The sequence below is a fragment of the Terrapene carolina genome, unplaced genomic scaffold (assembly GCF_002925995.2).
Source record: "Terrapene carolina triunguis isolate 2854851 unplaced genomic scaffold, T_m_triunguis-2.0 Scaffold68, whole genome shotgun sequence".
In the NCBI taxonomy this organism is placed as follows: Eukaryota; Metazoa; Chordata; order Testudines; family Emydidae; genus Terrapene; species Terrapene triunguis.
Window position 1 is genome coordinate 49718815 of NW_020664419.1, and position 12791 is coordinate 49731605.

General features: G+C 38.6%; 1 protein-coding gene across 1 annotated transcript in view; it reads right to left on the bottom strand.

Moving 5' to 3' along the window:
- ADAMTS20 (ADAM metallopeptidase with thrombospondin type 1 motif 20) overlaps window positions 1–12791 on the bottom strand; it is a 199093-nt gene that overhangs the window by 69434 nt on the left and 116868 nt on the right. Inside the window, exons 21-27 of the mRNA XM_026648760.1 lie at window positions 12324–12488; window positions 11447–11611; window positions 8524–8646; window positions 6267–6368; window positions 4922–5086; window positions 4386–4685; window positions 3871–4032 (exon numbers count right to left, since the gene is read on the bottom strand). Coding sequence (XP_026504545.1) covers window positions 3871–4032; window positions 4386–4685; window positions 4922–5086; window positions 6267–6368; window positions 8524–8646; window positions 11447–11611; window positions 12324–12488 — 1182 coding nt within the window. The remainder of the gene's footprint in view (window positions 1–3870; window positions 4033–4385; window positions 4686–4921; window positions 5087–6266; window positions 6369–8523; window positions 8647–11446; window positions 11612–12323; window positions 12489–12791) is intronic.

The window sequence follows — 12791 nt, forward strand, 5'->3', positions numbered from 1 at the left end:
TTATAAATATTCCAGTTCTGTTAAAAATAAATGTTTAGATGTTTAAAGCACTTACTGCTTGATCCTTCCCCTGATTCTGTGTCCGGGCTAACGGCTGGGGACGGTTGGTAGGGGATCTCGGTAAGGGTGATGAAGAGCTCCTGGCTGTCGGGGACATCAGCGGTGCAAGCGCTGTCGACTGCCTCGTCCTCCTCATCTCCTTCCTCATCTTCCCCGTCCGCTAACACGTCCGAGGAACCGGCCGCGGACAATATCCCATCCTCAGAGTCCACTGTCACGGGTGGGGTAGTGGTGGCGGCCGCACCCAGGATGGAATGCAGTGCCTCGTAGAAACGGGATGTGTGGGGCTGGGATCTGGAGCGTCCTTTTGCCTCTTTGGTTTTTTGGTAGCCTTGTCTCAGCTCCTTGATTTTCACGCGGCACTGCGTTGCATCCCGGCTGTATCCTCTCTCTGCCATGGCTTTAGAGATCTTCTCGTAGATCTTCGCATTCCTTCTTTTGGAGCGCAGCTCTGAAAGCACGGACTCATCGCCCCACACAGCGATGAGATCCAAGACTTCCCGATCAGTCCATGCTGGGGCCCTCTTTCTATTAGATTGCATGGCCATCTCTGCTGGAGAGCTCTGCATCGTTGCCAGTGCTGCTGAGCTCGCCACGATGTCCAAACAGGAAATGAGATTCAAACTGCCCAGACAGGAAAAGGAATTCAAATTTTCCCGGGGCTTTTCCTGTGTGGCTGGTCAGAGCATCCGAGCTCGGACTGCTGTCCAGAGCATCAACAGAGTGGTGCACTGTGGGATAGCTCCCGGAGCTATTAGCGTCGATTTCCATCCACACCTAGCCTAATTCGATATGGCCATTTCGAATTTAGCGCTACTCCTCTCGTTGGGGAGGAGTACAGAAGTCGAATTTAAGAGAGCTCTGTGTCGAACTAAATAGCTTCGTGGTGTGGACGGGTGCAGGGTTAATTCGATGTAACGGCGCTAAATTCGACATAAACGCCTAGTGTAGACCAGGCCTTGATCACATTTACAATGTGAAAGCAGAATAAAGTCCAGACGGGTAATACATGTACTTGGTGCTTTAATAAAGCCAATTTTACAAAGCTGAAAATAATTATGAGACAAATCAGTTGGGAGAAAGAATTTAAACAGAAAAAAGGGAATGATTGACGAGGGAAGCAAACGGACACAAGGAGAACTTCATAGCCAGAAGAGTTAGGGACTATAAGAAGGAGGGTTTTTTTTTAAATATATTAGAAACAAAAGGGATTCTAATAATGATACTTAGCCATTACTAGACAGAAATGGTAGAATTATCAATGATAATGCAGAAAACGCAGAAGTATTCCAAAATATTTCCGTTCTGTATTTGGGAAAAAGCCTTGTAATGTAATCATTTCATATGATGATGATTTAATACTTTCCAATCCAACAGTAACTCAGAAGGATGTTAGAAAGCAGATATTAAAGCTAAACATTTTAAAATCAGCAAATCCAGATAACTTGCATACAAGAGTTTTAAAAGAGCTGCCTGAAGAGCTCTCTGGACTATTAATACTGATTTTCAATAAGTCTTGGAAAACTGAGGAAGTTCCAAAGGATGGAAAGAATGGTACAGGGCTGTCATCCTCACATCCATCCCAGGCAAAAAAAATGGACTGGCTTATACAGTACTTGATAAATAAAGAATGAAAGTAGGGTAATATAATTAATGCCAATCAACATGGGTTTATGGAAAATAGATAATTTCAAACTAACTTGATGTCATTTTTTGATGAGATTACAAGTCTGATTGATAAGGTTGTAGTCCTGATGTATTATAGACTTCTGTAAGGCATTTGATTTGGTACCACACAATACTTTAAGAAACTAGAACAATGCAAACATTAAAAATTGACATATTAAATGATTAAAAACTGGCTAACTGCCAGGTTTCAAAATACAACTGTAACTGGGCAATTATTATCAAGCTGATGTGTTTCTATTGGGGTCCTGCAAGGATCTGGTCCTATGCTACACCTCTACCCCGATACAACGCTATCCTCGGGAGCCAAATAGTCTTACCGCGTTATAGGTGAAACCGCGTTATATCGAACTTGCTTTGATCCGCCAGAGTGCGCAGCCCCCCCCGAGCACTGCTTTACCACATTATAGCCGAATTCGTGTTATATTGGGTCGCGTTATATCGGGGTAGAGGTGTATTTAACATTTCTATGAGCAACATGGAAGAAAAGAAAATCACTAGTGATAAAGTTTGCAGATGGCACAAAGATTGGGGGAGCAGTAAATAATGAAGAGGATAGGTCACTGTTACAGAGTGATCTGGATCACTTGATAAGCTGTGTGCAAGCAAATGATATGCATTTTAATATGGCCAAATGTAAAATCCTACATCTAAGCACAAAGAATGTAGGTCATTCTTACAAAATGGGGGATTCTCTCCTGGGAAGCAATGACTCTGAAAATGACCTGTGGTCAAAAGGGCTAACCCAATCCTTGGATGTATAAACAGAGAATATCAAGTAGAAGTAGAGAGGTTATATTAACTCTGTATTTGGCACTAGTGCAGCTGGTAGTGGAATACTATGTCCAGTTCTGGTGTACACAATTCAAGAAAGATTTTGACAAATTGGAGAGGGTTTAGAGAAGAGCAACATGAATGATTAAAAGATTGGAAAACATGTTTTATAGTGAATCAAAGAGCTCAATCTGTTTATCTTAACAAAGAGAAGATTAAGGGTTGACTTGATTACAGTCTATAAGTAGCTACTTGAGGAACAGAAATTTGATAATAGAGGGCTCTTTAGTTTATCAGAAAAAGGTATAACCAGATCCAATGCCTGGAAATTGAAACTAGACAAATTAAGACTAAAAACAAGGTGCACGTTTTTAACAGCGAGGATAATTAACCATTGGAACAATTTACGAAGGGTCGTGATGGATTCTCTATCACTGGACATTTTTAAATGAAGATAGGATGTTTTTTCTAAAAGATATGCTCTAGTTCAAATAGGAGATTATTCAAGGAAGTCCTATGGCCCAGGATATACAGTCGGCCAGACTAGATGATCACGAGGTTCCTTCTGGCTTTACAATCTATTAATCTTTTATTTCACCTTCTTGTATTTTCTTATGGTGGCTGTTAGACCAGGAGTTCTCAAACTGGGGGTCGTGATCCCTCAAGGAGTTGCGAGGTTATTATGTGGGGGGTCGCGAGCCGTCAGCCTCCACCCCCAAACCCTGCTTTTCCTCCAGCATTTATAATAGAGTTAAATATAAAAAATGTGTTTTTAATTTATAAGGGGGGTCGCACTCAGAGGCTTGCTGTGTGAAAGGGGTCACCAATTCAGAAGTTTGAGAACCACTATGTTAGACAATGATTTTTGGAGTAAACCCTTATCCCACCCAAATCATCTTTTTAGAAAAGAAAATAATCTTAAATCTCTCCTGGTTCAAGACACTACTAGAGTGGAGCATTGAATTAAGGAAATTTTACAACTCCTAATTAGACTAATGAATAATTGCCATGTGTCAGGCAGCATGACAAAGCTATAACCACTAGCAAGTCCGCACTGGTCTACTGCTTATAGATATGGTGACCAGATGCCAGAAATCAACAGAAACAACACGCCCTTTTATAGGCAATCTATATCACAAAGGCTGGATTAATCATTGAACAAATAAATGGCTTATTCATTGTGAAGACAGTGGTAGATAAAAACTGTTTGAGTTTGAAAATGTTTGATCCTTTTTAGACTAGTAAAAAAGATTTTCTCTTGCATACATAGGTAAATAATTATTTTACCTTTTTTAAAAAAATGCTCAAAAGGTTCACAATTTTTTTAAAAAAATTGTGAAATAATCTTACTTCTCCCCAGTTCCCATAGTTCCATCGTGGACAGGGTCCAGAATCACAGTGCCTTGACTCTGGGGGCTTTGTTGCCTCATCACAATGACTAGCACTTATTCCATCCACATCTTGACACACTACAACACGACGTTGGAATCCACCTGCACAAGTACTAGAGCACTAGTAAAACAAAAGGTAAATATACATCTTTGTTAGTTGTGCAGGCACTGCAATGTACAATATATTGCTTAAATGAATTTGAAAATAAGAAATTTGGAAATTGGCACTGAACTATAAATTAAAAACCCCAAAAAAACAATGTTGTAAAGGTTCTAAACATTCTACATTTTAAAAATCAAAATAAATTGTTTTTGATTAAACATATTCAAATATTGCTTTTAAAATAAAAATGTATATTTAAGCTTACCAAATAGGTACTGTACTACAACATCATTTTCAGAAATGTTAAAAAAGAAAACTCTAATGCATGCAGAATGATGAACATAGTAAATACATTTTAGTAGTTTGCTTACTGCTCCCCATGGTCCTGTTCTCCACTGGTTTCCTCCTACAGAAGGATGGCTCCATTGATTTACATTATCTTGTGGGTGATGGCCCCTGTGTATTGGAGGGTAATCTAGTTCTGGAAAATGGCTTGGATGGTCATGTATTTTAGGAATATGACGATAAATTGGCAGGCATGGAGGCATGTTACACTCTTGCTCGTTGGAAGGACGGCTTTCGGGATCACAGTAATTCTCATCAATTTGTTGGTGGTAGTTGACACAGACAACTTGTCTTGTTGTTATTCCATTATCACATGTAACTGTGCACTGACCAAAAATTAACCCAACACTTGTGATACAACATAACATCAAAAAACAATAACTAAAGATATTCATATTTACTTTTGAAATTAATAAAAGTATAATTAATTTTTTCAGGGCACAGACAGTCTCTTCATACACCTCTACACAGCACTTAGCACAATGAAGACCCAATTCTAATCAGAGCCTTTGGGCACTAACTAATACAAATATGCAACAACAACAATAAAATCAATACTTACGGGTGACCAATTTCCAGCTTGCCACTCTCCACATGGACTAAAACAGTTTGAAATCTCAGCTGGTCTGGGTAAGTGTGTACAGAGTGATTCATCAGCAACTCCACCATGAGCATCCCTACAACTCACATAGCGAGCACGGTTACCTTTTCCACAAGATGCAGAGCACTATGAAGCAGAACAATATATGTTGATCATATTTTATTAGATCAAAAAATCCAAAATTAACTTGCAAACGTAAGCATATTTAGTACTAACATGATTTAATATAGGTTTTAATCCATAAATTAAACACAGAGCCAGATTCCAACCTCAATTATACTGATATAAATCCAGAGTAACTCTTCAAGTAACCCAAGATGTGTATTTGTCTCAGCCTGTATCACCTTTCTTGGCCTCTCTCCATGGTGAATAGCTCCCTTTAAGGTGAAGTCTTGGGAACAACTGCTAGTGGGGAAGCCCTGACAGTGTGGCTCTAATGCAGCTCTGCTTTCGGGGAATGAGGGGTGGAGTACTGCTGGATTGGCCTGACATGCATGGCTCACAGAACGGCTATGGGGTTTGGATGTGCAACCTTAAATGTTTCACATGAGTGTACATGTTAAGATGTAGTCTTCAAAATATATGATTGCATTATCACGTAATTATTATTATTATTTTCTACAGTTTAGATGCCTATAGGTAGCATCTTCCTATACTTTTCAATTATTTTATTGAGACTAATTTTATTGACATAATGATAAAGTATATTTAGGGCCTGATTTATAACATCATTACTCTGTTTTTGACACCAGCATAAATCTATCAAGCCCTCCCTGATGTGTTCATATCTCAAAAACTGTCCATAAATTGTGTCAAAGGCATTTTGAGTAGGCATTATCTCAATCCGGTCTCAATTTCAGTACACTTTGCACTACACACCTAAATTAGACATGCATGCATGTCTCAGTTATACACCTTATGAACTTACAAAAAATATACAGGATCAGTGCATCTTTTCAAATGTTCATATCTCAGATAAATCAAAGCCAAATTTTAACAGAGTACTCAAAGACACTTCTTTTCAATGAAGTTTATTTACATGCAAAATTACAACTTTAACCCCACCACTATTCAACAGTACAGCTGTTTAAACCAAAGGCATCAATAATCGTTTTATAATGGGAAAAAATTTATATTTTCACTCTCCCAATGCTTAAAAACTGGTGAATCACTTTTTCACAAACAACCCCCAAAAGTTCATCTTTTCAGACCAAAAGATAAAATTTAAGTTCTAAGCACTGAAAAATGGGACAGAATGGGAACTTTCTGAACTATATAATTATGCCCACTGTAATATATTACATACTGGGGTCCATGATCCATATCTCCACTGAGTCACCTTCCCTATGACAGGAAGCGATGTTGTCCATAATTTTGTGATTTCTGGACAAGGAGGCATTTCACAGTCCTGTGCAAAAAAGATAATGTAAACTTTAAACACATTTTTCAGAACTGCAAAAAGCAAAGCAAATCACCATTATATTATGGTAACACTATTTTTCAGTAATACTGTTCTCTACTTTTCCATAGCCTTATTCAATGGTGTTTAAAAGAACAGTTTTTACCCCATAGTTATTATGGTTTTTCAAGATATATTGTCCACACAGATTCCACTTTTGAGGATAGATTCATAAAGGGACTTAGGGGCCTAAGTACCAGATTTAGGAACCATTAGTATTCTCAAAACCCCCATTCAGCTGCTGCCTAAGTTTTTGCAGTACAAGTTCCCTAGGTGCCTATTTCTCTGCCTTATTGGCATCTGGGTGCCTAAGCCACAGTGTGATCCACGAACTAGGGGAAGATAGGCGCTAACTCATCCATGGGGCTCGATCTGGTAGGCATGCTCACAGGCCACCTAACTCCATACAAAACAGCCAGGAGAAGGAGGAGGAGCTTCATTATAATTTTTAGCCTAGCTGTGAGGGTAATCACACAGGATGTGGGAGACCACCAGCTCAAGTCCACACTCTGCCTGATGAGACACGATTTGAATAAGGAGTTGCTACCTCTCAGGTAAGTGCCCTAACCACAAGCCTATGGGATATTCTGGTGCAGGTTTCCTTCAATTCTCCTGCTGAAACTGTTGCAATTTGGATAAATTATTAAATAGTCATTGGGCCTGAAAGAGAGAAGGAGAATAACTCCATAGTTGGTGGGTAGGGCATTCTCCTGGGAGGTGGGAGACCCAGGATCTAGTCCTCCTGCTCCAATGACTCTTGTACAGAGGGGAGGGGGAAAACCTATCTCTTCGCAGTCCTTAACCTGCAGATTTTTGTTTTGTTTATTTTGAGCCTATGGGCAAAAACAACTTATTTAAGGCTAATAATGAATTAACAATGAATTAATAATGAAGTAACTAGCAGTAACTACTCCAACCTATAGAACTGTATCAGCTAACTTGCTCAGACGAAGGAAGGCAGACACGATCTATCTCACAACCACGGGCGATAAGAAGAAACCGAGTATGAGTTGTGGCTGCCCTGTCCTTTATGCCCTCAGCTACAGGGCACAGGCATGGCCTCCGCAGACACTGCTATTCAGAAGAATCTGATCTCCTGTGTATGTAGTGCATGTGCACCAACAGTTGAATCTGTGGGGACAATCACTTGAAGCAGCAGCTTTATTTCCACATTTCAATCAATTATTACATGCTTATACATTTGCAAGGCTTGTTTAAGTACTCCTCTTCTGGAGCAGCCTGATCCCCAACAGCAGTCAAATTCACTCGCTGCTTCCTCTTAAATAACTCTTTCACCAAAGTTACAATCAATGGGCCCTGTGTTCTTTGTGTTCCTTGGGCTGATGATTGGACTCAGCCCTAGGAGCTTGCTGGTGTTCTGGAGCTGTACCGGGTACTTAATATGTGGTTCCTCCACCCAGTGGCTGGATGTACCTATGAATACACAACCCCTATGGACTCCAGAACATTTGCATTATATTATTAAAAGGAATCAAAGATCAATTGATTATAACAAACAAACACTTTATTAGGGGAAATGATAGGATTAAATTAAAAGAAAGGGAAGGATAGGAATCCAGAATAAAAGGAAAGGGCAGGGAACCAAGTTATACCGGATTATACAACTAAAATATATTAACCTCAGAGATTCCTCCCTCAAGTAGTCATATCACCCCACTATTAACTAAACATGATCAGAATCCCACAACAGAGTCTGCCCCCAGCCTGCATGTGGTCAGCCTATGCATATTGCTCCAGGCACTGGAGCGTTTTAGTATTAATCAAAGGTTCTTTTGACTGTCTGCAAAAGTCTGGGCAGTCCCAGGCATGTGCAGGCTATTCAGGGAGTGGTTGGCTGTCCAGGAATGTCAGTCACGCTCCTGCCCCATAACGCCTCTTCTCTTGCTCAGCCTCCACTATCCAGATTTGAAGTACACAATATGGACACTTAGTTTCAGTATAATATTCCCAGCCTCTAGGCTACTGGGAAATACTTCTCTGAAGCCCCCCGCCCCCATGGCAATGAGGCTACATTTATATAATTGGGTTTATTTAAATAAAAAAACAAATAATTGTTTGCTTGAAGTGCATTTGTTTGACTTACTTGACTGTCTCTAGGGCGGGTACCAGCATTGCACTCTCTGTCATCCTCTAAAATAACTCCATAAGTGCCAGTCACACATTTGACTGCACGCATTTGGTATCCACGTCCACATGTCACAGCACACTGTCAAAGACAAAAATTTTAATTGCTTCAAATAGTTTAAAACTTGGTCATCATTTTAAAATGTTGATACAATTTCTACTTTTAAACAACATCCATGTAACAAGAACAGGAACATAATAATCTAGAAATATTTTTTTTGCACAGTCCTTTTTTAAATTTAAATTTATTCTCTCTCTAAAAATATTCTAATGATAATTTAACAGGTGGAATAACTTTAATATTGAATAATAATTCTGAATAACTACTGCACAGGAGCTAATTTACATGTTTAATTACCATACCAATAATTGTATTAAACATATCTACGAATGAAAAGTTATACATAACTTGCCATTTTATGCACAATTAGCATTATTTAATCTACTTTCAGGGAACTGCATGTCTAAAACTCTGAAAATCAGACTCTCATTGTACAGCAATTCGCCTGCTCTCTTTACTCTGCTTATTAGCCTTCAAAAATGTTTAACAACTATGGTTAATGCAAATACATTTATTTCCCTGATAATCATCTTTATCCACAATCATGACCCCTCCAAACATTGCTCAAGTCACAGGAAGTGCCCCTTTCATATCCCACTGGATATCAAACCTCAACCATCCAACCCCAACCTCTCTCTCTAGGACAAAAAAGAAAAACAGCTGTATTAGAAGAATATGCAAAAACACCCTTTGTGCTTCTCTAATCCTGATAACATCCAGGCTTCAGATTGCTCCAGACATAAATCAGACCAGCCCTCAGGATGCTCCAATTTACACAGGCAGCCAACAGCTCCAGAGGCCACTACAGCACGCAGAGATTGCAAGACACAGGGATGTCCTGGTCATTTAAAAGCCACAATGGAGATATGCTACCCCAAGCATACCTCACAGGAATCTTCCAGGGCTGGCTATGCTGGCCTTAAGCAGAGTGACCATACGTTGTGGTTTTTCATATAGTGTCCCAAGAAATTACCTCAGTATCATATCAAAACATTTGGGTTTTTATAGCTTCAAAATTTTTGTTTAAGATGCATTGTACACCAAGCAGAATTAACTTTCTGTTACTAGGATCAAACAGTCCAGTGAAACAAGCTTCCAGTGTGATAAACATTGTAGGGAATGAAGTGAAAAGTCAAATCAGTGTAGATCTGTGGTGTGCAACCTGCGGCCTGCAGGCTGCACGCAGCCCGTCAGGGTAATCTGCTGGCGGGCCGTGAGACAGTTTGTTTACATTGACCGTCCGCAGGCACCGCCTTCCACAGCTCCCAGTGGCTACGGTTCGCCGTTTCCGGCCAATGGGAGCTGCGGGAAGCGGCGCGGATTACACGTGCGGCCCGCGGGCTGCAGGTTGCCCACCACTGGTGTAGATGCTATGAAAGCTGTTCTTTTGCTCAAAGTTAATGTTAATGACCCTTCTTCATTTTATATACTCATTCAGGACTCTTACGTTATCAGAAAAAATCCTGTATTCTAAGAAATATGCACATATTGTTAAGTATCAGAGGGGTAGCCATGTTAGACTGGATCTGTAAAAGCAGCAAAGAGTCCTGTGGCACCTTATAGACAAACAGACGTATTGGAGCATGAGCTTTCGTGGGTGAATACCCACTTCGCATCCGACGAAGTGGGTATTCACCCACGAAAGCTCATGCTCCAATATGTCTGTTAGTCTATAAGGTGCCACAGCACATATTGTTGTTAAATCAGAAGTTGGCAGTAAAAATTGCAGTTTATGAGTAGATGCCAATGCATGGAATTTGGAGTAATGAGGATGGAGAGTTTTGTTTTGTTGTTATTACACGGATTTCTTATTTGGCAAATTTCTTGTAGGTGTTGTATCAGAAATGCCAAGTATAGCAATTACTTACATGGAAAAGTAATATTATGAAAGTATTTAATGGATTTTTAGCTCTAAAATGAGATTAAAATATGCATTAAAATATGCAATTTAGCAGCTGGAAATGAAGAGAAGCCAGTACTGGTGACAGATCATTAGCAATTGTTCCGCAGACTCCCAGCACTACACTAAATTTGAGGAATTCCGCCTTCGATGGAGAGAGATTAGATAGATTAAAAGTTCTACAGAAGTGAAAAGTATAGTTTTAGAATGTGCTTATAGGCCTCTTCTCTGCAAGGTCTCTGCATCTCACAGGTAAAAGAAATATTATCATATGCTGTCCAGCTCCCTAGTTACAAGTTCTCACTGAATATCAGAGACTTCTTCTGAATAACCTGAAAACAATGCTGGCTTGATTATTCAGATGGGACTCTATCAAATTAAGGACCCTTCTTCTGAACTATTTTTCAACTACTTTACTAGAAATATCCCTCTTTCAAACGAATACATCCTATTTTGGAATTTTGCAGTATATCAGATGTATACCAGATATATGCCTTTAGAAACAAAGCACACACTGCTGAATTGTAAATACACTTATTTTAATTAAAATAAATAAGATGAGCATTTTTCCTAAAGATTATATGTCATATTAAGCAGCTGGAGATTCTTAACAGTATCATTAGCTTGGCATATATAGTCTTATATTTTAAATCAAGGATGCCCCTAAAAGAGCAGATTTGTCTAGAAATGACTGGCTGGACATTTACCACCAATATGACTGCTCTGGGAATTGCATCTACTTTCATTAATTTTGGGTTAGCAACACTTTTTACTCACCACACGTAAAACATGCTGAGGTGTGACAGAATCTTACAACCTTAGCAATTATATTCCAACAGAAAATATTTTAAAACTTTGCTGTTGCATGATCATTCAAAAGTCTGGAATAGATGAAAAAAGCAAAAATGCTTATGTACTCACTGATCCCCATGGTCCTACTTGCCAAGATGCACATTCATGAAGTTCACATGATCTTACTGATTCTGGTCTAGAGTTTGGATTACAGAAGTTCTCTCTCAGTTTTTCATCATTCAGGTGACACCATACTTGTCGATGCCTCATTCCCTTCCCACATGTCACAGGACACTACATAGTGATAACATTACATTTGTCAGCTGATAAAAAGTATGAAATATAAATTTATAGATTCACCTTTTCCAGTCATTTGTTGGACTTCAGTTAATATACAGCTAATCACAAAAACATTTTTATAGTTTAATACAACCAATTCTTTATTTTCTTGCTTTCTAACCAGTTCCCAGTTCAAGGATATACCAGTCCAATGATCTATAAACATTTCCCCAGCTATAAAAATGTGAATACAAATTAGAGTTCATTTACTCATTAATATTAAAGTATTATAAAATGTATACTTATCATAAATTATGAAAAAACATATGTCATAACTTCCAGAGGAAACATGCTTAGCCCATTCACAATTCAGAGAAAGCCAGTATAATCTACATGAAAATATAGACAATAATGTGCTTTGCTTGACTTCTTAGTTTGTATTACTTCAGAAAAATTAGTGGTAAGATATTAGATAAAATCCCTGTAAGAACCCTCACAGTCTTCCAATGACATTTCCGGGAAAAACTGAATTACAAGACATCAAGCAAGCTATCTGGAGAGCTTTGCAAAATTGTAGCATTAGAATATGCTATATTTAATTTACAATGAAAATAACTAGTAATACCAAAACTGTGAACATTTAAAAAGTACTGCTTACATTTAAAGTAATTTTAAAAGTAGTATAATAATATCAAAGGAGCCTGAAGTTTTGCGTGATTAGTGTTACCTCACTCCAATCACTAGTAGCCCAGTTTGGACATAAAAACTCATTACAGTTCTGTGTTACAATCCTTGGAAGCTCATGGCATTCTCTATCAGCTAGCCGACGACCAAAGTTGTTCATACAAAAAGCTTCTCTCGTTCTTATGCCTCTCTCACAGCTCCTGGAACACTGTAATATAGAAAAAAGTAAAACAGAGCACAAGAAATGTACTGTAACAAAGACCAATTCAAGCTACATTAAAAATAGATCTATTTGGCCAAATTCATCCCTGGTGTAACTCTATAGACGTCAAATAAATATCTCAGAGATAAATTTGTTACTTTGCTGTTTAGCTCCATGATATAGTTCATAAACTAACGTTAAGGCTGCAATTTTATACCTTATCTTCTATAAAATACATTTAAAACATTATATTAATAGAAAGCAATTTAAATTACAAAATAAAGCCCTTCCAAGTTAGGAAATGCCAGA